The sequence below is a fragment of the Rhinolophus sinicus genome, chromosome 5, assembly GCF_057876585.1.
Source record: "Rhinolophus sinicus isolate RSI-liver-muscle chromosome 5, RSI-T2T, whole genome shotgun sequence".
Taxonomy (NCBI): Eukaryota; Metazoa; Chordata; class Mammalia; order Chiroptera; family Rhinolophidae; genus Rhinolophus; species Rhinolophus sinicus.
This window is the reverse complement of record NC_142505.1, coordinates 47,489,465-47,507,277: the sequence shown is the minus strand read 5'-3', so window position 1 is coordinate 47,507,277 and position 17,813 is coordinate 47,489,465. Positions and strand designations below refer to the sequence as shown.

The 17,813-nt window shown below is 58.2% G+C and overlaps 2 protein-coding genes across 5 annotated transcripts in view; one reads left to right on the top strand and one right to left on the bottom strand.

Moving 5' to 3' along the window:
• Positions 1-83: 83 nt before the first annotated feature.
• Positions 84-8,848, top strand: BAP1 (BRCA1 associated deubiquitinase 1). Of its 3 annotated transcripts, none has more exons than XM_019724331.3 (17): positions 84-263; positions 360-389; positions 492-546; positions 1,526-1,658; positions 2,027-2,146; positions 2,619-2,680; positions 2,764-2,906; positions 3,167-3,245; positions 3,697-3,820; positions 4,103-4,250; positions 4,725-4,909; positions 5,325-5,458; positions 5,999-6,477; positions 6,585-6,745; positions 7,005-7,097; positions 7,218-7,290; positions 7,504-8,848. In XM_019724331.3, the coding sequence occupies exons 1-17, from the start codon at positions 227-229 to the stop codon at positions 7,635-7,637; spliced, it is 2,190 nt and encodes a 729-aa protein (XP_019579890.1). In that variant the 5' UTR covers positions 84-226; the 3' UTR covers positions 7,638-8,848. The 3 variants fall into 3 exon arrangements, with proteins under 3 accessions (XP_019579890.1, XP_019579891.1, XP_019579889.2); XM_019724332.3 differs by having other exon boundaries at positions 115-263; positions 3,697-3,784; XM_019724330.3 differs by having other exon boundaries at positions 138-263; positions 360-546.
• Positions 8,849-9,369: 521 nt separating this feature from the next.
• The window catches only part of DNAH1 (dynein axonemal heavy chain 1), a 75,224-nt gene continuing 66,780 nt past the window's right edge, over positions 9,370-17,813 (bottom strand). The window contains exons 61-78 of one of the 2 annotated variants that reach the window (XM_088798448.1): positions 17,208-17,327; positions 16,927-17,076; positions 16,642-16,802; positions 15,712-15,937; positions 15,384-15,579; positions 14,934-15,085; positions 14,301-14,497; positions 13,912-14,060; positions 13,498-13,652; positions 13,291-13,422; positions 12,787-12,957; positions 12,528-12,707; positions 12,282-12,458; positions 11,648-11,818; positions 11,345-11,475; positions 10,632-10,983; positions 10,076-10,310; positions 9,370-9,509 (exon numbers count right to left, since the gene is read on the bottom strand). In XM_088798448.1, coding sequence (XP_088654574.1) covers positions 9,388-9,509; positions 10,076-10,310; positions 10,632-10,983; positions 11,345-11,475; positions 11,648-11,818; positions 12,282-12,458; positions 12,528-12,707; positions 12,787-12,957; positions 13,291-13,422; positions 13,498-13,652; positions 13,912-14,060; positions 14,301-14,497; positions 14,934-15,085; positions 15,384-15,579; positions 15,712-15,937; positions 16,642-16,802; positions 16,927-17,076; positions 17,208-17,327 — 3,177 coding nt within the window. In that variant the 3' untranslated portion in view covers positions 9,370-9,387. Of the gene's footprint in view, positions 9,510-10,075; positions 10,311-10,631; positions 10,984-11,344; positions 11,476-11,647; positions 11,819-12,281; positions 12,459-12,527; positions 12,708-12,786; positions 12,958-13,290; positions 13,423-13,497; positions 13,657-13,911; positions 14,061-14,300; positions 14,498-14,933; positions 15,086-15,383; positions 15,580-15,711; positions 15,938-16,641; positions 16,803-16,926; positions 17,077-17,207; positions 17,328-17,813 lie in introns of those variants that run through there. The other variant, XM_088798447.1, reaches the window with a different exon arrangement.

The following is a 17,813-nucleotide window of genomic DNA, read 5'->3' as shown; positions in this document are numbered from 1 at the left end:
CATTTCGCCCCGCCCTCCCGCGCGAACCCGCGGAAGACCAGCTCGGAGGCGGGGCGGAGACCGTCGCTCTCTGGTGACGTATATCGCCGGCGCGGGCGGGTGACGCAACGGGCCCCGTTGTCTGTGTGTGGGGTTAGGGGCCCCGTGGGCGTCGGGGGCTCCCGGCGGGGGCGGCAGGTGGGTGGGTGGGGCCTGGACATGGCGCTGAGGGGCCGCCCGCGGGAAGATGAATAAGGGCTGGCTGGAGCTGGAGAGCGACCCTGGTGAGGAGTGTGCCGGCTCGGCGGGGATTGGGGAGGCAGGGTGGGCCCGGGACGCGTCTGCCTGACCACCACCCGCTCCTCTTGTCGCCCCACCAGGCCTCTTCACCCTCCTGGTGGAAGATTTCGGTAAGAGCCTCTTCTACCCGTCGGACCTGGGGGCCCAGTCCTGCGCCCTCGCTGCACGGCAAGGGACTGCCCTTCCCAACTTCTTTTCTTCCCTGAATGCAGGTGTCAAAGGGGTGCAAGTGGAGGAGATCTATGACCTTCAGAGCAAGTGCCAGGGGTGAGTGGTTTGGCAGCAGGACCGCCCTTTACATGTACCTCGAGGGTTAGGGAAGGGCCTGGGTAAAAGTCCCACTCAAGGACGGTAGTATCAGGAACCCCAAATTTTGTATAAATCTTATTTAAGGTAGCATCCCTCCTTTTTGGGTGCTCTCCTGATCAAGCTGATATTTTTGTTTTCTCCAGGTCTTCTTTCAGCACTTCCCTTTATGTAGTAGCATCTTTTCCCCAATACAAATCTCAACCACCCTTTGGAGAACAGTTCAGCTGTCTTTTCTGTTCTTGGAGCAGGAAGCCAGCCCCTTCCCTAGACCCAGGTCACACAGTGCCTTTTGTGCAGCGGTAATTTATTAATTACTGCTGTAATGTGCCCGTCTGCCAGTGCCTTTAATTTCCACATAAGGGTCTTGTATCAGTAGGTTGGTGTGTGGCATCTGCAAAGCCTCTCCTGAGTGACCAACCCCAGGGTCTTGTTTGGTAGTCCTGCAGAATAGAGGTGTGGAGGAACGGCTACAGTGACTGAACTGAGAAATATGCTTTTATTTCTCAGGAAGGAAAGGGCTGATGTGGGCGTTCATTTCTTTCCTTGGCTGCATTAGGGCCCAGACCTTGGGGTCACAAGTGAGAGTTAGTGTAGAAATTCCTCATCAGAGTTTTTGTTGTGTCCTCATTTTCTGTCCCTATGCTGTTCTGGGCCATTGGTTCCAGCTTTCCTTCTCTTATCCTAGAACCTTAGGCTTTATAAGGACAGTTGGTGGACACCTGGAAGCACCACAGCCAGATGCTGATGCTTGACTGCCGGCGGTGGGCTTCTGGGGTGTGAGGGCTCAGGGCAGTGTTAGGAAGAAACCAGGGGAGAGGTGGGATTATGGGAGGGGCGCCTGAGTGGTAACAGTGCAGCGGAATAGGGGAGGAAGAAAGGGGATGCTGATTGCCTTCCCCCACTTGCATGGTCTAGCTCTGCCCCTTACTTTCTCCAGCCCTGTGTATGGATTCATTTTCCTGTTCAAATGGATCGAAGAACGCCGGTCCCGTCGCAAGGTCTCTACCTTGGTGGATGATACATCTGTGATTGATGACGATATTGTGAATAATATGTTCTTTGCTCATCAGGTCTGCTGGGTTCTGTGTTCCGTCTGGAGGGTGGGATGCTGCCATTTTCTTTGCTGGGGAAGTAGAAGTGGGGGAAGGCAGGAGGAAGAGAGAGGCAGATATCAAGGATGGTGGTTGTAGAAGTCCCTCGGCACAAGGAACTGAGCTGTTCATTAAAAAGGGGAGTATAGTATCTTAGAGCAGTGTGGGGTCTGAGTCTACTCTCTTATGTCCCCAGACATCTGGTGGGTATTCAACTGAATGAACAAATGTTGGGCGAAGATGAGGGTTGTCCAGATGCGATTGTCCCTCTCTGGGTCCCCATTCCCAGTGAATATGGGCTTTGATTGAGGGATGCTGTGTATGGGTGACTGTTCTTGGTTTCACAGCTGATCCCCAACTCCTGCGCCACTCATGCCCTGCTGAGTGTGCTCCTGAACTGCAGCAATGTGGACCTGGGGCCCACCCTGAGTCGCATGAAGGACTTCACCAAAGGCTTCAGCCCTGAGGTAGGCCACGCTGCTGTACTCCTGGCTCACAGCTGGCTGGGCAGGTCTGACATCCAGGGCCACTGGTGATGCCACCATATGACGTTTGGCACTACGAGGCTTTTTCCTTTTCAAATGATTATTTAAATTACCTTTGACCCTTAAATTAATTGTGTAAGGCAGTTAGTTTTAGGCCCATTTGTCAGGGAAGGAGACAAACATAGGAAGGAAGGAACATTCTTAATTGACACCATTTTAGGACGTTGTTTTCAGCCCTTTATAGGCCATGTTGCTCCCACGTCCACTGATTACTGAGCAAAGCCATTAGAGCCCATCCATTTGGGGCTCCAGAGTTCTCTTCTGCTCTTCAGGAGAGTCCACCTGTGCTGCTTCAGGTTCCTGGGACACCTTCAAGCCTGTTTTCCTGAGCTTTGTTTCCCACCCAGCGGCTCACAGAAGTTGTTCTGATGTGGCCTTATTTTCTTCCCTTTAGAGCAAAGGATATGCGATTGGCAATGCCCCGGAGTTGGCCAAGGCACATAATAGCCATGCCAGGTGTGTGGGGACTGTAGGGGCTGACGGGGCTGGGAGCGAGGAAGGGCTAGCCCATTCTGGGCCTTGACTGTGTCCTTCCCCAGGCCTGAGCCACGCCACCTCCCCGAGAAGCAGAACGGCCTTAGTGCAGTGCGGACCATGGAGGCATTCCACTTTGTCAGCTATGTGCCTATCACCGGCCGACTTTTTGAGCTGGATGGGCTCAAGGTCTACCCCATTGACCATGGTAGGCATTCTGAGCTGGGCCCTTTGGGTTTTTCTGCTTACCTCCTGGGGAGCTGGGGCCAGGGTCCTCAGGTGCTTGGGACTCAGTGGTGGGCGGTGGGTTTTGAGGACATCTGGCTCTGGCTGGATGGCACCCTGCACTGCATTGCCTGACTAGCCCCTGACTCCCTGGTGTGACTGCTCTCCATCCCACCTCCCACTCTTGGCCTGCCCATACTCCGGGCTTCCCACCTGCTGACTCCTCATCTTGGTCTTCCCTAGGGCCCTGGGGGGAGGATGAGGAGTGGACAGACAAAGCCCGGCGGGTCATCATGGAGCGTATCGGCCTTGCCACTGCAGGGTAAGGGCCCTGTGCCTGCCCTACCCTCTGGAGCTGTGTCTGCATTGGGAGGGACACAGAAAAAGGAACCAAGGCAGAGAGAGGTCAGATGACTTGTATAAGGCCACACGGCGAATCTGGCAAGATCGGGCTTAGATCTTGGGTTCCCACTTCATTGCCCTATTTCCTGCCCAGGCTCCCTGTGGCCTGTTTTGGGATAGGCTGCGGAGGGGCGGGCCTGGGTGGCCCAGGTGTGTGGGCTCACTTCCTGCCAGGTCCCTCACAAAGCTCGTTGCCAGGCACAGTCTCTAAGGTACCTGGCGTGCATGGCCAGCTGCTGTCTGCCAGTTGTGGTGGGGTCCGGAACAGTGGCTGGAGGTGTGATTTAGGGAGCCCTGCTGGGATCACGTGCCTCAGCTTGATGGTGGAGCTGGGGCAGAAGCTGCTCTCACAGCTGCTGCTGTGACTGCAGGGAGCCCTACCATGACATCCGCTTCAACCTGATGGCGGTGGTGCCTGACCGCAGGATCAAGTACGAGGCCCGGCTGCACGTGCTGAAGGTGAACCGTCAGATAGTCCTGGAGGCCCTGCAGCAGGTGGGGCCCTGCCCAGCCATGCCCTCCTCCTCTGGGGCATCTGTCTCTGATTCCTAAATCCTCTATTGCGGATCTTGGCTTCACCTAAACCACTTCTCTCCTTTGCGTCCTTGGTGGGGAAGGTGGGACTTGGGGTAGGGAGGGAAAGTAGTTTCTAAAAGGAGGTTTGGGTTTGGCTGTTCTATTTCCCTCTGAGGGAATGGGTAGCACCAAGGCCCTTAGCTGTTGAAGGTAGAGGCTGGGACCGCCTTCACTGCTGAGAGCCTTGGATTCTGTTTTCAGCTGATCAGGGTAACGCAACCAGAGCTGATTCAGACCCACAAGTCTCAAGAGTCCCAGCTGCCTGAGGAGTCCAAACCAGCCAGTGGCAAGTCTCCCCTGGCTCTGGAGGCAAGCAGGGCGCCAGCGGCCTCTGAGGGCCCCCACACAGGTACTGCGAGTCTAGGGCCTCTCCTGGGCCTCAGGTCCAGCACGGCATAGCTTCGCCTAGGAGACCCAAGCGGAGCAAGTCTTGAAGCTATGATGGCACTTGGTCAGTGGTGCAGAGGCTGCTGTGGGAGGCCTCCAGCCCAGTGCCTGCAGCCCTCCCATTGGAACGTGGAGGGAGAATCGCTTTTTCCTAAAGAAAGGCACTGCTGAAGGGCTGCCGTTACCACAGGCGCGAGCCTTCTCTGTAATGCATATTCCGTTTCTGGTTATCTTAGAGGCTTTTTTTTTTCTTTTTCCCCCTCTTTTTCCATCTCGTCCTTCTGTCTCATCGTGGGCCTGTTGACTTCCGTCCTGCCAGCTGGCTCTGGGAAGGGACAGGGAGGAGTGCTGTGTCACGAATGGGGAGACAGTGGGCTGGGGACAGCTTTTCCTGAGGCTCTGGCTGAAGGTCCTGCCTGTGCTCTTTTCCTCTCAGACGGTGTGGAGGAGGTGGCTGGGTCATGCCCACAAGCCCTGACCCACAGCCCTCCCAGCAAACCCAAGCTGGTGGTGAAGCCTCCAGGGAGCAGCCTCAATGGGGTTCCCCCTAACCCCACTCCCATTGTCCAGCGGCTGCCAGCTTTTCTGGACAATCACAACTATGCTAAGTCCCCCATGCAGGTGAGCTGGGAGTGTCTCCATAGCATTCCCTCCAGGATTCCCTTGAGAGGCTGCCACAGGCTGTTTCCTCAGGTGGTTTCCTTGATGTTCACCCTCAACCCGGGCCTGGTTCCTTTGTCTGATACTCAGAAGCCCCCAAAGGCAGGGGCTTAGGGAGGCAGCAAGAGCTCCTCTGGCTTTAAATCCAGCCTCGTGGCTGAGGGGCTAAATGTTTAGGTGATGTTCCTTGGTACAAGTCTATGGGTTGGGTTCTGCTGGCAAAATAATAGCACTTGTTTCTCTCAGAAGCCCTGCGTGGGCAGGTCGTGAGGGTGGGTTCTGGAGCACCTGGAGAGCCGTGTTGCCTTTCTGGCTGGCTGTGCGTGCTGTGCCCAGCCTGTGCTGACCCCATGGCCGCCTTGGGTCTCTGTTCCAGGAGGAGGAAGACCTGGCAGCAGGTGTGGGCCGCAGCCGCGTTGCAGTCCGCCCACCCCAGCAGTACTCGGACGACGAGGATGAGTATGAGGACGACGAAGAGGACGACGCGCAGAACACAAACTCCGCCATCAGGTCCGCCCTGCTCTGGGGGCTGCAGGCGCTGAGGGCTGCAGACCCTGTCTTGACTATTCCAGCCTGTGTCTGAGCATGCCCTTCAGCAGATAGACTCCACTGAGCACCTGCTGAGTGTAGGGCAGGGGCGGCTGGCATGAAGGGGCTGATTCCAGGTCCCAGGTTTTGGGAGGGCTGAGGGGAGGGCTGAGCATGTTTAAGCAGACATCGAGACATGTCCTGTTGGGAGGTGGCCTTTGGCTCGGCCTTGAAACATTGGATGAAGCAGGGATGGAGGAGGTGGGGCAGGGGTAGTTTTACTGGAAGACATGGCATTGGCGAAAGGCCAGCAGCTAAAATAGCGACAGTGCCCTTCAAGGATACCTGTCTACAGCGTAGGGTGCCAGGCTTGGTATGGCCAGGTCAGGCTGTTGGATTGAGTGTGTGGAGCTGCAGTTGTCAGTCACTGGATGCCAGGATATGTTCAGACAATTCTGGGCATTGCTGGGTGTGTCATCACCTAACCCATTCCCTTGGCTCACCCCTCCTTGGGCCCCACAGGTACAAGCGAAAGGGGCCAGGGAAGCCAGGGCCATTGAGTGGGTCCGGGGACGGACAGCTTTCGGTGCTGCAGCCCAACACCATCAACGTCTTGGCTGAGAAGCTCAAAGAGTCCCAGAAAGACCTCTCAATTCCACTGTCCATCAAGACCAGCAGCGGGGCTGGGAGTCCAGCTGTGGCAGTGCCCACGCATTCTCAGCCTTCACCCACCCCCAGCAATGAGAGCACAGACACAGCCTCTGAGATTGGCAGCGCTTTCAACTCACCGCTGCGCTCGCCCATCCGATCCGCCAACCCAACGCGGCCCTCCAGCCCTGTCACCTCCCACATCTCCAAAGTGCTTTTTGGAGAGGATGACAGCTTGTTGCGCGTGGACTGTATACGCTACAATCGCGCTGTACGTGACCTGGGACCTGTCATCAGCACGGGCTTGCTGCACTTGGCTGAGGATGGTGTGCTCAGTCCCCTGGCTCTGACAGGTGGGCCTTGGGCTGGCTCACTGTCCATTTGGTGTACTAAGGAGGGAGGTGGCCAAGTGACAAGTGTCCTGCACTCTGATGGGTCTTCTCATGCCTTCTTTTCCCAGAGGGTGGGAAGGGTTCCTCGCCCTCCATCAGACCGAGCCAAGGCAGCCAAGGGTCTGGCAGCCCCGAGGAGAAGGAGGTGGTGGAAGCTGTGGATGGCAGAGAGAAGCCGGGGCTGGTGAGGCCTGGAGAGCCCTTGAGTGGGGAGAAGTACTCACCCAAGGTAAGCCCCTGCAGTTCTCTCTCCTAATCTCGGCAGAGGCAAGGGCCTGGGGCACTGCTGCCCAGGGCTGGGTTCTTGATTGGAGTGCAGGCTGGTGGCTGAAGCTATGCAGCAGGAAGCCTGTCTGGGTTAAGCAGTGGCAGGGGCCCCGGTAAGCTCCAGGCGCTCTGGCTGCTTAGCTTTGCGTCTTGCTGCCTCCTGGTAGTGTGGCTTTGGCACCGGCCAGCCCCCTTATGGGTGCAATGGTGGATTTTGGCAGGAGCTGCTGGCATTGCTGAAGTGTGTGGAGGCTGAGATTGCAAATTATGAGGCCTGCCTCAAGGAAGAGGTAGAGAAGAGGAAGAAGTTCAAGGTGGGTCCTCTCTCCAGCTGCCTGGTCCTCTGCCCGTCTGCCTTCCCAGAAATGCGACCTCCCGAGGTCAGCTGGTGGCAGCTCTATGGGCTGCAGTGCCCTCATCCTCTTTTCCTGCAGATTGATGACCAGAGAAGGACCCACAACTACGATGAGTTCATCTGCACCTTCATCTCCATGCTGGCTCAGGAAGGTGAGGGGACTCACTGTTGCATCTTATCTGGCATGCCTGCTGAAGGCCCTGTCCCTCAGGTACCCCCTGTCAGGCCTCTGCTGGAGCTTGAGCAGACGGTGGGGCTCAGGGAGGGCTGTGACACCCTCAGCTCCTGGCCTGACGCTGTGGCCTATTGAGCAGGTGGCTGCTGGGCAGCGAGCCACCTGCTCAAGGGCCTCTGTCTCTCTGCAGGCATGCTGGCCACCCTGGTGGAGCAGAACATTTCAGTGCGGCGGCGCCAAGGGGTCAGCATTGGCCGGCTCCATAAGCAGCGGAAGCCTGACCGGAGGAAACGCTCACGCCCCTACAAGGCTAAGCGCCAATGAGGACTGCTGGCCCTGACTGCAGCCCGCTCTTGCCGTGTGGCCCTCACCAGGGCCCCTTCCCTGCCCCACTCTCCCCTTCCCAGTATTACTGAATAGTTCCAGCCAGAGAGCCCAGACCCTGGGGATGGGAGCCAGGCTGGGATTCCCTGCATGGTGCCCCCGGGCCTGGTATAGCAGGTCAGCCCCATAGCGCTCAGGAAGCAGCAGCTGGAGCTGGGGCACAGCGAGGAGCTGCAGCTTCCTCCACAGCCGGCTGTGGGGCTGCAGGACCTGGCCTTTCTGCCTGGGCAGCAGAATATATATTTTACCTACAGAGATGTCTATTTTTCTGGGCTCTGGCCCACCTTGCCACCACTGTGTTGACATAGCTGGCTTCCTGACTCTGCATTCTCTCCTAATAGCTGTCATCGTGGTGGGGCCTGGGTGGGCATGGGCCTGCTTCTCTAGCCCTAGCCGCCAGTTTCTGTTGTGAGGAATCCAGGTCTGCTCTTCGTCCCTCCTGGGAGCACTCCAAACTCGGAGCCGGCTGCTTGGCTGGTCTGGGAGTGGGGTGTCCCAGTGGGGGTGGGGTGAGCTGCCTGCCTGGGGTCCCACAGCCTGAGCAGAGAGGAGTGTTTGAGCTGTTTGGTGGCTTCTAAACTCCCTGGCTCCAGTGGGGCTTGTCAAGTCTGCTCTCTGCGGCAAGGCTCTGGGGCTCTTTGCCTTCAGTGTTGTGGCCCTGCCAGTGGGCCTGCCTCGGGCTCCTGGGCTCTGTCCCTGGAGCCTTGGGCTCAGAGGAGCCTCTTCCCAGCCCCTCAGTATTACCATGTCTCCCTCCTCTTAGGGGTAGCAGAGACAGGGCTGCTTGCGGGAAACTGGCACCACTCAGCTTTCCCTGCCATGCCAGCTTCCTCAGCGTCTGCAAGGCACTCAGGGTGGGGGAACAGCAGGACCAAGACAACCAGTTGGAGCCCCAGTGTTCCCAGAGGGCGTGATGCCAAGGGGTAATAGGCCCAGCACGGCCTCTGGAGCTCAGGCCCCAAACAGCCCCATGGCCTCTGCCAGACGGCTTTGAAGGTGATCCACGCAGGCCCCTTATCTGTACATAGAGATGGGGGCGAGGGACAGCTGGCAGGCATGGCAGTTGCCTGTCTGCGCTGAGCACAGCCTGACCCCTCGAGCCCCTGTAAATATTGGATCAATGAATGAATAAAACTCTCCTAAAAAATGAACCTTCCTGTGGTTACTGGCCTGAGGTTTGCAGGCTAGGCTGAGATCGGAGTGAGGACCTAACCAGACCTGGGCTGAAGGCCCCATGACAGAGGGGAGGAGTAGGCATGCTTAGGCATCCATCTTTCTGCGGCAGGTTCTTGGGACCCAGAGCCTAGAATTTAGGACCTGAGCTGAGGAGGAGCTTTGGGTGGGCTGTGGAAGCTGAAGAGTTGTGTAAGGTGCGCTTGGGGAGGAGAAGGCCATGCCATGTGGAGAGACGCTGGGGCTCTGGGTTGAGGAGGCAAGGCTGCCTCTAGTCCTACCTGGTGTGCTGTCCTTGCAGGGCTCACTGCCCCTTACTGCACTTGGACAGATCCAGCAGGTCAAAGCTGCCACCTCTGCTACTCTTCCCCCTGCTAACCACATTCTCGCTGCTGCAGCCCCTCAACCCACTTTCCCCGGCAGTGAGTCCTACAGAAGGGGCCTGATGTAAGCAGGTAAGGCTCAGCTGGACTGCTTAGAAAACTCAACTTTAATGGCCCCCACCCTCTGTCGGAGGCTAGTAGTCCAGGGCACAGATGAGTGCCACACCACGCTTTATCCAGTGTCGCTGGGGCTGGGCGGAGGGGATCTCCACAGCAATGATGTAGTTGGTGGAGTGGCCTGTGGTTGACAGCGTTCCTAGAGCAGGCAAACAAAGGGGAGGGTTAAGTTACCTGCTACAACTAGAGCAGGGACAGGGTAGAGGCAACGGGTTTGGCAGACTGTCGGGGGCCAGGAGGGGACCCTGATCCAAGAGGAAGCCTGCCTGGTGAGAAGGTCTGGTCAAGGCTCAAGCCTGCTCAGGGTTAATGCATTGACCAGTTGAGGACAGGTGGCAATGGGAGAGTTGCTGCCACTGCTTATTCCCTGTTGGACCCAGCCCAGGCCCATTCTCCCCTCTTTAGTCCCCAGTTGCCCACTCTGAACCTCCATTGTCAGGCTGGGACTCCCAGGACCCAAGGTGGGTCTGCTGAGGGAGGCAAGAAGATGGTGAGCTCAGAGGCTACTCCCCACAGACTGAGCCCAGCCTCGCATTAGTGTGCCTGCTGCCACCAAGCTCTGTCCTTACTCCTTTGGTTTTAGGACTGCTGAATGATCTTTGTCGGCTATCTTGGTCAGCTAACCTGGGTCAACCTAACTGGCTTGGGCTGGTCCAGTCCTGGGCCCCCACCTATGGTGTAGGCTCCCTGCCCTGGGCCCTGTACCAGCACGGGTCAGTGTCTTGTAGATGGGACACAGGTAGATGGCCTGGTTCTGGATCTTGCGGTTGGGTATCGGCAGGAGCCAGATAATGGCCATCTCTGTGTAGAGCTCCTTGGGCCGAGACTCAGCCAGCTGGAAGGCCATGGGGTCCCAGCGAGCACCTTCCAGGAATAGTCCATGGATATAGCACCCCTCTTCGGGCCTTTTCTTGAGCTCCGACACGGACTGGCTCATCACCTGTGGTGGACACAAAGACACGCCCCACACTTATCAGAACCAAGAATCTGGGTTAGAATTTGGGTCCAGAGGCACAAATTCCCTCCTGAGAACTCGGCCTGACTGCCCATCACTCACCTGCTGTTTTAGCTGGTATCCTGCAGTCTGCGTTCTGCCTCTAGGGATTTCCCTGGGGCTCATGGCCTCTTCTGGCATGGCTTTCCTTGTCCCCCAACCCCCGCTCAGGGGTCCCCTGACTGTCAGCCAGCTGTGGCCTCAGGCTCCTCATGTCTGGCCTATACCCCAGCCTGTTACCTGACCTGGCCCTGGCTGGGTTCAGACCTTGAAATCGAAGGAAATGGTGTCGATGGAGATGACAGACTTGCGGGCAAAGTTCTGCAGGGTGCCTGTCAGGAAAGCCTGGGGGAAGAAGAAGCCACTGATCCAGAAGACAGCCGGGATGCCCCCTTGGATCCAGGTCTGCAGGAAGTCCAGGCGCTGCAGCAGATCCATGACCCACGAGGACAGTGGCTTGAGCGATGGGTAGGCCTTGGCGTTCCAGAGCTCAGGCACAGTGTTGTTATATAAGCTGGCAGCCATCAGCTCCAGCTGCAAGGACATCACGACCAGCCCCTTGAGTGCCTTGAGCAGGTCTCGTAGCGTCTGTGTGATCACCTGCAGCAGCCGGTTGTACCTATGGGGCCAGTGGCAAGGAGGCAGACAGTGGGCCAGGGCCGTGTGGCAGTATCTACACCCCCCCACCCAGTTGTAGGCCATAGACAAAAGAAACAATGGCCGAATAAACATAGGGGCTAAGACAATAGAGCTGGTTGGACAATCTGGATATCAATCCCACTCTTAGCAAATGTGTGACCTTAGTTCACGTAACCTTTGTGGGCCTTGCTCATCTGTAAAATGGGAATAAAAATATGGTTGAGTTAGATGATGAATTTATAGCACTTGGCATGGCACCTGGCCCACAGTAGCTCTTGCTGTTATTTCTCTACAGCCCAGTGACCTGCTGACTACAGGGCTGGGCGTGGCGGGGGGATTACCGAATGACTTCCTGTATCAGCACCGTGTTCATTGACTCCTCATACAGCACAGGGTACTTAGTCATCACCAACTGTAAGTTGGTGGGCTCAGGCACCTGGAGCAGAATGTTCTGGGCCATGTCCTCTACTATCTGTCAGGGCAAAGGGATACTGGGGGTCAGGGCTCTATTCCATCCCCCCACCCCACCCCCCACACAGGATTCCACATGCACAGAGTTCCTACCCACAAGGAAGCAGGCAGGATGGTGGGTGGGAGATCGGCCCTGCCCAACCCTTGGGCCCCTTTCCCCTGCTGCCACACACCTCCTCCCGGCCCTGGCCACCCACAGAGGTTGATTTAGGTTGCAGCTGTATGATGGCACCGAGCAGGGCATAAGTTTCATTCTGGGCAAAGGTGATGTTGGCGTTGTCATGCAGGCCAAAGATCTCAGGCATGTCGTTGAGCGGGAGGCCCTTGATGTAGGAGACGTAGCCCTAGGGGACAGGAGGGCGTAACTGAAGCCCCTGCCTGGCTCTACCCCCAGCTGTGGGGTGGCCTTCCCATTGAGCACATCCCCTACTCGTCACCCTGGTTGTAACCCTGCTGTTTTGGGGACTCCATGGCCTCTGCCTCCCTCCCAGTCCCCTTCTCACTGCCATTCAGCTCCGTTACTTCATTTGGCTATTCAAACCTGTCACACTCCCTCCTTTACACTGATGACCCACACTCTGGAATGCCTGACTGCTCCTCTCACATCTTAGCTAAAGCAATGCTTCCTCAGGGAGCTCTCCCTGACGGTGTGGGCTGGCTCGGGGTGCCCTGCCTCTGCTGTGCCTCCCTGAGTGGGTGCACGCAGGCAGTGGTGCTTGTCTTTGTGGGATGGGTTAATCAACGAGAAGGAGCAACTGAAGGGCAGGGCCCACGTCTTCTCTCAACCAGCGCCCAGGGGGTGCTCACGTTGAGGTCATAGGTGGGTTGGATCTGGTGGTAGATGCCAGAGGTGCTGTAGCTGTGCTCAGGGGAGAGCACGGCAGGGCTGTAGAAGTCCTCCAGAATGTTCATGACACAGCGGCGGTCCCAATCGTCAGTGACACGGCCCCCGTAGTTGATCTCCCCTGCCGTGTACTTGAGGACCTATGGGGTGGGTAGGTGAGGGCCCCCACAAGCGCCCAGGCCCTTGCCCCCGGCCTGTCCCCAGTTCACCTTGTAGGGGATGTCATCATACTCGTCCAGGAACATCTTGAGCTGGCTGATGCATATACGCAGGTCCCCGTCTGTGAACTCGTAGGGGATGTTGAAGCCCAGGGGCCCAAACTTCCGGCGCTCCAGCGCGTTCCCATGAAACAGGCACAGAGACAGCAGCAGGGACTTGAACTCCATCACCTACGAGAGGTGAGGGGGCAGGGGACATGAGACGTGAGGATGGGGGCAGGCAGGGGGGGCATTGCCAAGTGCGCCTTACCTTGTGACAAGAGTTAAAGAAGTCGTCGCTGAGGCTGCTATAGGACTTGAGCAGGTTGGCCTTGACCCCTCGTGGCGGCTCAATGGTCATCTTGGAGCCATTCTGAAGGATGGACACTGGGAACTTGTTGCTGGGCAGGCTGGTGAGCCACAGGCGGAAGTCCCGGTGCACCTGGTAGCCACGCTCCACGTGAGCACGGAGACCCATACCTGATGGCCTCCCCCACACCAGGCTCCCTCCTACCCGGGGACCCTCGGCCACAGATTAACAACATGAGCTTTGATGAGTCCCAGGGTCACTGGTCTGTGCTGGGTGGCCTTGAGCAACTCACATCGCCACTGGAAAGAGTAACCTGGCGGGAGCCGCTGTCCGCGCCGCATGTTCCCGGGCACTGGCTGTGTGCCTGGGCGAGGCCGAGTGCTTTGCGGGAGGGAGCACCTCATTTAGTCTCCCAGTCCTGGGTGGACACATTAGTACTCCCTTCAGCAGAGGAGGCCGGCGCACCTTGTCGGGATTGATGTGCTCGATGAGGCGCTCTAGGGCTGGCATCCAGCTCGGGGCCAGGTGGCAGTTCTGAAAGAAGACCCACTTGCCCCTCTCTATGGAGCTACGCATCATGGCTTCTGCCCGAGGGCCCTGTGGGGGCGGGAGTGCTTAGTGGCTGGGACCAGCTGGCCTGGCCCCCCATCACCCTCCTGGCCCCACTCTTACCTGGCCCTGGCCCAGGGAGATGGCAGAAAGCTTCTTGGAGAACTTCATTTCTTCAGCAAACTTGTACAGGTCGGCAGCAGGGTCAGTGCCAGGTGACAGCACAAAGATGAGGGGCGTGGTGGAGTTGGAGTCTTTAAACACCACTGATAGGTTGGCTGTCTGCAGGACAGGCAGAGATGCTGGGGCCAGCTGGGGCTAAGGAGGCTCAGGGACCAGAGCAAGGGAGGGCGATCTTGGGGTTTCCACAGAGGTCCCAGGGGGCTTCCTGGGGGGGGGCATGGAATGTCCCAGAGCCTTTGGAGGGGTGGGGCTAGGAGTTCCTGCCCCACCAAGGCTGCAAAGTGGTCTGTCCAGGTGCAGCCAGGGCCCTGGGGCCCAAGGTGAGGCTTAGCCTGGGACACTGGCTGGCAGCACTTGCCTGGGGCTCAATAAAGCGTGGCTCCAGGTTGGTGGCCACAAAGTCCTGCATGGCATTGGTAACTTTGTCCCCACGCAGGCAGCGCAGGACCAGCAGCTTCTGGAACTGGTCCAGGTACTGGTTCCAGATGCCAGGCAAGGGCTCCCTGCAACAGTGCCCATGTGTCCCTGAAAGCTGACCTGTGGGAGGGCACTGGCCACAGGGACTCTGCCTGATGGATGGCAGAGGAGAGTGCGGTGTCCAGAGGGGTACATGGCCAGGGGCATGGAAGAGATGAAGCCACAGCTGCAGAGCAACCCTGGGTGGCCCCTCAGAGAAGGCTCCTGTGTCTGGGGTCTCACCCCCTTGATGTGCCCACCCTGCCATGCCCCGGGGCTCAGCTCACCGGTGGGGCTCGAGGCTGTCGAAGATGACCCGGAATTCTGAGAGGTACTTCACAAAGTCAATGGCGAAGGAGGAGAAGGCTGGCAGGTTCGAGAGTGCCAGGATGTCTCGCCAGGCCCGCTCTGACAGCCAGTCCACTGCAGGGTTCTCAGTCATGACCTGGATGGAGCCCCCGGACAGGAGGTAGCGCCACTCGCTCTGTCAGGGGACAGCGGGAGGCTAGTTCTAGGCCCTATGTGCCTGTGAACATGCCAGGCACACAGTGAGGGCTCGAGCCATGGTTGCTGTCACTCTCACTATCGTGGCAGTATTTCTAACACACCATGAAAACATCTGGGGCTCATGAGGGCGTGAGCTGAGAGGCTCAGGCCAGCCTCTGCGCCAGCAGCACACTCAAGACTCTGAGAAGGCCTGTGCTCACGGCTGCTTGGGCCTACCTCACCCAGGGTCTCCTGGCCGTTTTTAAGCAAGGAACTGTGTTTCCTGAGGCCTCTGCCCCTTTGCTCTTGCTGTGCCTTCACACCTGGCCTTCCCTTTCCTTCCACCCTGTTCTCCCAGGCCCTGCAACAGGGCAACTCCTCAGGTGGTCTTTCCTGGGTCTCTGCGCCGCCCAACTGCCTCTCTGCTCATGCACCTGGTCGATCTTGTTGTCATTCATCATGATGCGGGCACAGAGCAGGAAGGCGAACATCAGCTTGTGCTTCTCAAAGAGGCTGCGGCAGACGTTGCTGTAGAGGCTGTAGGTCAGGTAGCGGTTGATGTTGGCAATGCGCTTCTTCAGGTTGTCTGCAGGGCAGAGAGGTGATAGCAGCACACAGGGAGAGGGCAGGGAAGCAAGAGGCCTGGGGCTCAGCCCAGCCCAGCCGGTCTCCCCAGCATCCTGAGGGCAGTCTGGGCCTCCCACTGAGGCATTTGGAGCTCCCAGTAAAAGGGCTCCAAGGAAGGTAGGAAGGGGTGTGTGTCTGAGATGAGAGCATGTGTGAGGGATGTATGTGCCCACTGTGGAAGTGTGTTAACATGTGTCCCATCTGTGCAGGTGGGAGCCTGGTGTTTGTGTCAACGTGGGCATGTGTGCCATGGCTACCTGCCCTCTCTGAGTTGGCGATGCCCGAGAGGAAGATGTTGAGAAACCACTCGAGGGAGTACTGGTACATGGGGTCCACGTTGGCCAGGTCAGACACGCAGAAGAAGAGGATCTGGGTGCGGACGGCCACCGGTATGTACTCCATGCGCGTGAGGTCAATGTCCTTCTCTGTCTGCTCTGCAATCCTGACCTTGGCCTGGGGATACCGTGGGGGGTGGCGGTGAGGCCCAGGTATGCTGGCAAAGAGCAGCAGGCGGAGGTGGATGGGGACAGGGTCAGGCCTGGGGCAGGTGGGGAGAGGCAGCAGGGTGGGCAGGCCATCGCTAACCTGGATCTCCGCAGCCTTCGTCTTGGAAGCCTCCAGCACCTTGATGAGTTCCATGTCATCCACGGGGTTGCCCTCGGAGGAGCTGAGCCGGTATAGGATCTGGTCTTCAATGTCCTTCAGCTCCTGCCGCATCTTGGCATTACTGACAATCAGCTGGTTCTTGGCTTCCTCCAGGTCGGGCCGCTCCTCAGCCACTACCTGGCCCAGCAGCTGGTCCTCTAGGCCACTGCCAGGGGCCGGGAACACCATGTCTGTAATGCCTGGTGGGCCCTGGAGGGCCAGCCTTGAGCCTGCCCAACCCCCCACTTCTGTGTGCTCTTGGGGCTCCAGGAGCACGGAGTCCCTGCTGGTGTCAGCCAGGAAGGCCCAGCTGGTCTCAGACTTCAGGAATAATGCGGAGCCTGCCTTCAGAGGGACCAGTTCTCAGTGAGACCTCGGTGGCAACCTGGGATTCCAGGAGGGGCTGGGAAGGTGCATGTGTGACCTGCTAGGGTCTCGGAAAAACTCTTTCTCAGCAGGAGGAAGCAGTGGGTGACAGGGAGGGCCAGGGACACCCCCTGCTCTGTGGAGAGGTTTGTAGTGGCCCCTGACATGAAGGCTTAGTATGGAGCAGGCCTGTGGTTCTGTAGGCCTGTGAGGTCTGTGTGAGTGGCCAGTAAAAGCCACAGTGCCTGGGCTCATGGCTATAAGGGCAGGAAACGGCTTGGGTTCAGGGGCCCAGAGTGTGCCTGACTCAGGGCCCCAGGATAGCTCTGAGGTGAGTGCACCAGGGCCTGGAGTGGGCTGAGCTGCAGGGCAAAGGCATCTGCGCAAGGCGGTGCTAGAGCCTCCGAGTGGGGTAAAAACCCGAATCCCGGCCTGGGGGTAGGAGAGGGGCAGCTGGACAGGCCGAGGCAGAGCTGATGCAGGAGCCTGCGGGCTGGCGCTCACCTGGGCGACAGGGTGAAGTTGATGAGGGTGAGTTTCGTGGCGATCTCAGGTGTGTAGTGTGGGTTGGGCAGCTTGGTGGTGATGTACATCTTGAAGTCCTCGTGGTAGGGGATCACTGTATCTCCCAGCTTCAGCACCGTGTTCCCCTGCTGCTTGTACGTCTGTGGGGGGTGGGAGGGGCAGGTGCTGTGGCCTGAGCTTCACCCGTGTGGTAGGAGCGGGGGGCTGCCCTCTCCCCGGTCCAGGCCACAGTCCACTTCCCATCCCCCACGGCTGCAGGCTCACCTGCTTGAGCAGCACAGGCTCTAGGGCTGGGTCCAGCTCCTCACCCACGTTCTCCAGAAGGCAGGGCTTGCCAAAGCGGATGGCATTCTCCATGCTGCGCAGGAAGTCACGGTCACTCAGCTTGAACACATCCAGCCCATTGTCTTTCTCCTGTGCGGGTGGGGTTAAGGCAGAAGGTAGGGGCTGTGGGGGCTGTGGGGGCTGACAGCGAGGGGAGCTATTCCCCTCGCACCTGCTAAGCCTGGCTGGGTGAGGTGGTGGCACCTGGCAGGTGGGCTCACCATGTTCTTGATCCACTTGTTGGCCTGGCCCTGAGGGTCAATGAAGTGGGTCCAACGTTGGGAGAACTGGTTGATGACCCCATTCTCCACTGACAGGGTGTCGTTGGGGAGGCCAGCAATCTGTGGGGGACCAGTGCTATACTGGGTCGGGGCTCTCAGAAGGAAGAGGGTCAGCTGGGGCATCCGCTACTCCCAACCTCATGCTTCGGCTGTGGCGTCCTCTCCTTATTGCATCCTCTTGGAGGTGGGGGGGAGGCAGCAGTGTTTCCTAGGCTGGCTCCCCACACCATCCTCCATGGGGCCTCTGTCTCTTTGCCTACTGAGTCCTCGCTCAGTTAGACCATCTCCACAGAGCCCACAGCCCATTGGCCCTCCTGCTCTATGCTCACCTTTGACTTCTGCCTGTAGCCTCTTGGTTCCTTCCCTGTGCCAACTCTACCTGTCCTTCGGGGTCCAACTCAGACACGACTTCTTTTAGGAACCTTTCTTAACGCTCACTCTAGACACTGCTCCCCCAGACTCACCCTCACTCTTCAAGCACCCCTTGATCTCTCTGCCCACAGTTGGGTAGCATCTGAGCCCCACTCCACTCAGCTTTCTCCTCTC

Coding starts and splice junctions, on each gene's coding strand:
- BAP1 (XM_019724330.3), top strand. CDS start 227: ATGAATAAGGGCTGGCTGGAGCTGGAGAGCGACCCTG. Junction 3,246..3,696: donor ATCGGCCTTGCCACTGCAGG/GTAAGGGCCCTG, acceptor CTGTGACTGCAG/GGAGCCCTACCATGACATCC. Junction 3,821..4,102: donor TCCTGGAGGCCCTGCAGCAG/GTGGGGCCCTGC, acceptor TTCTGTTTTCAG/CTGATCAGGGTAACGCAACC.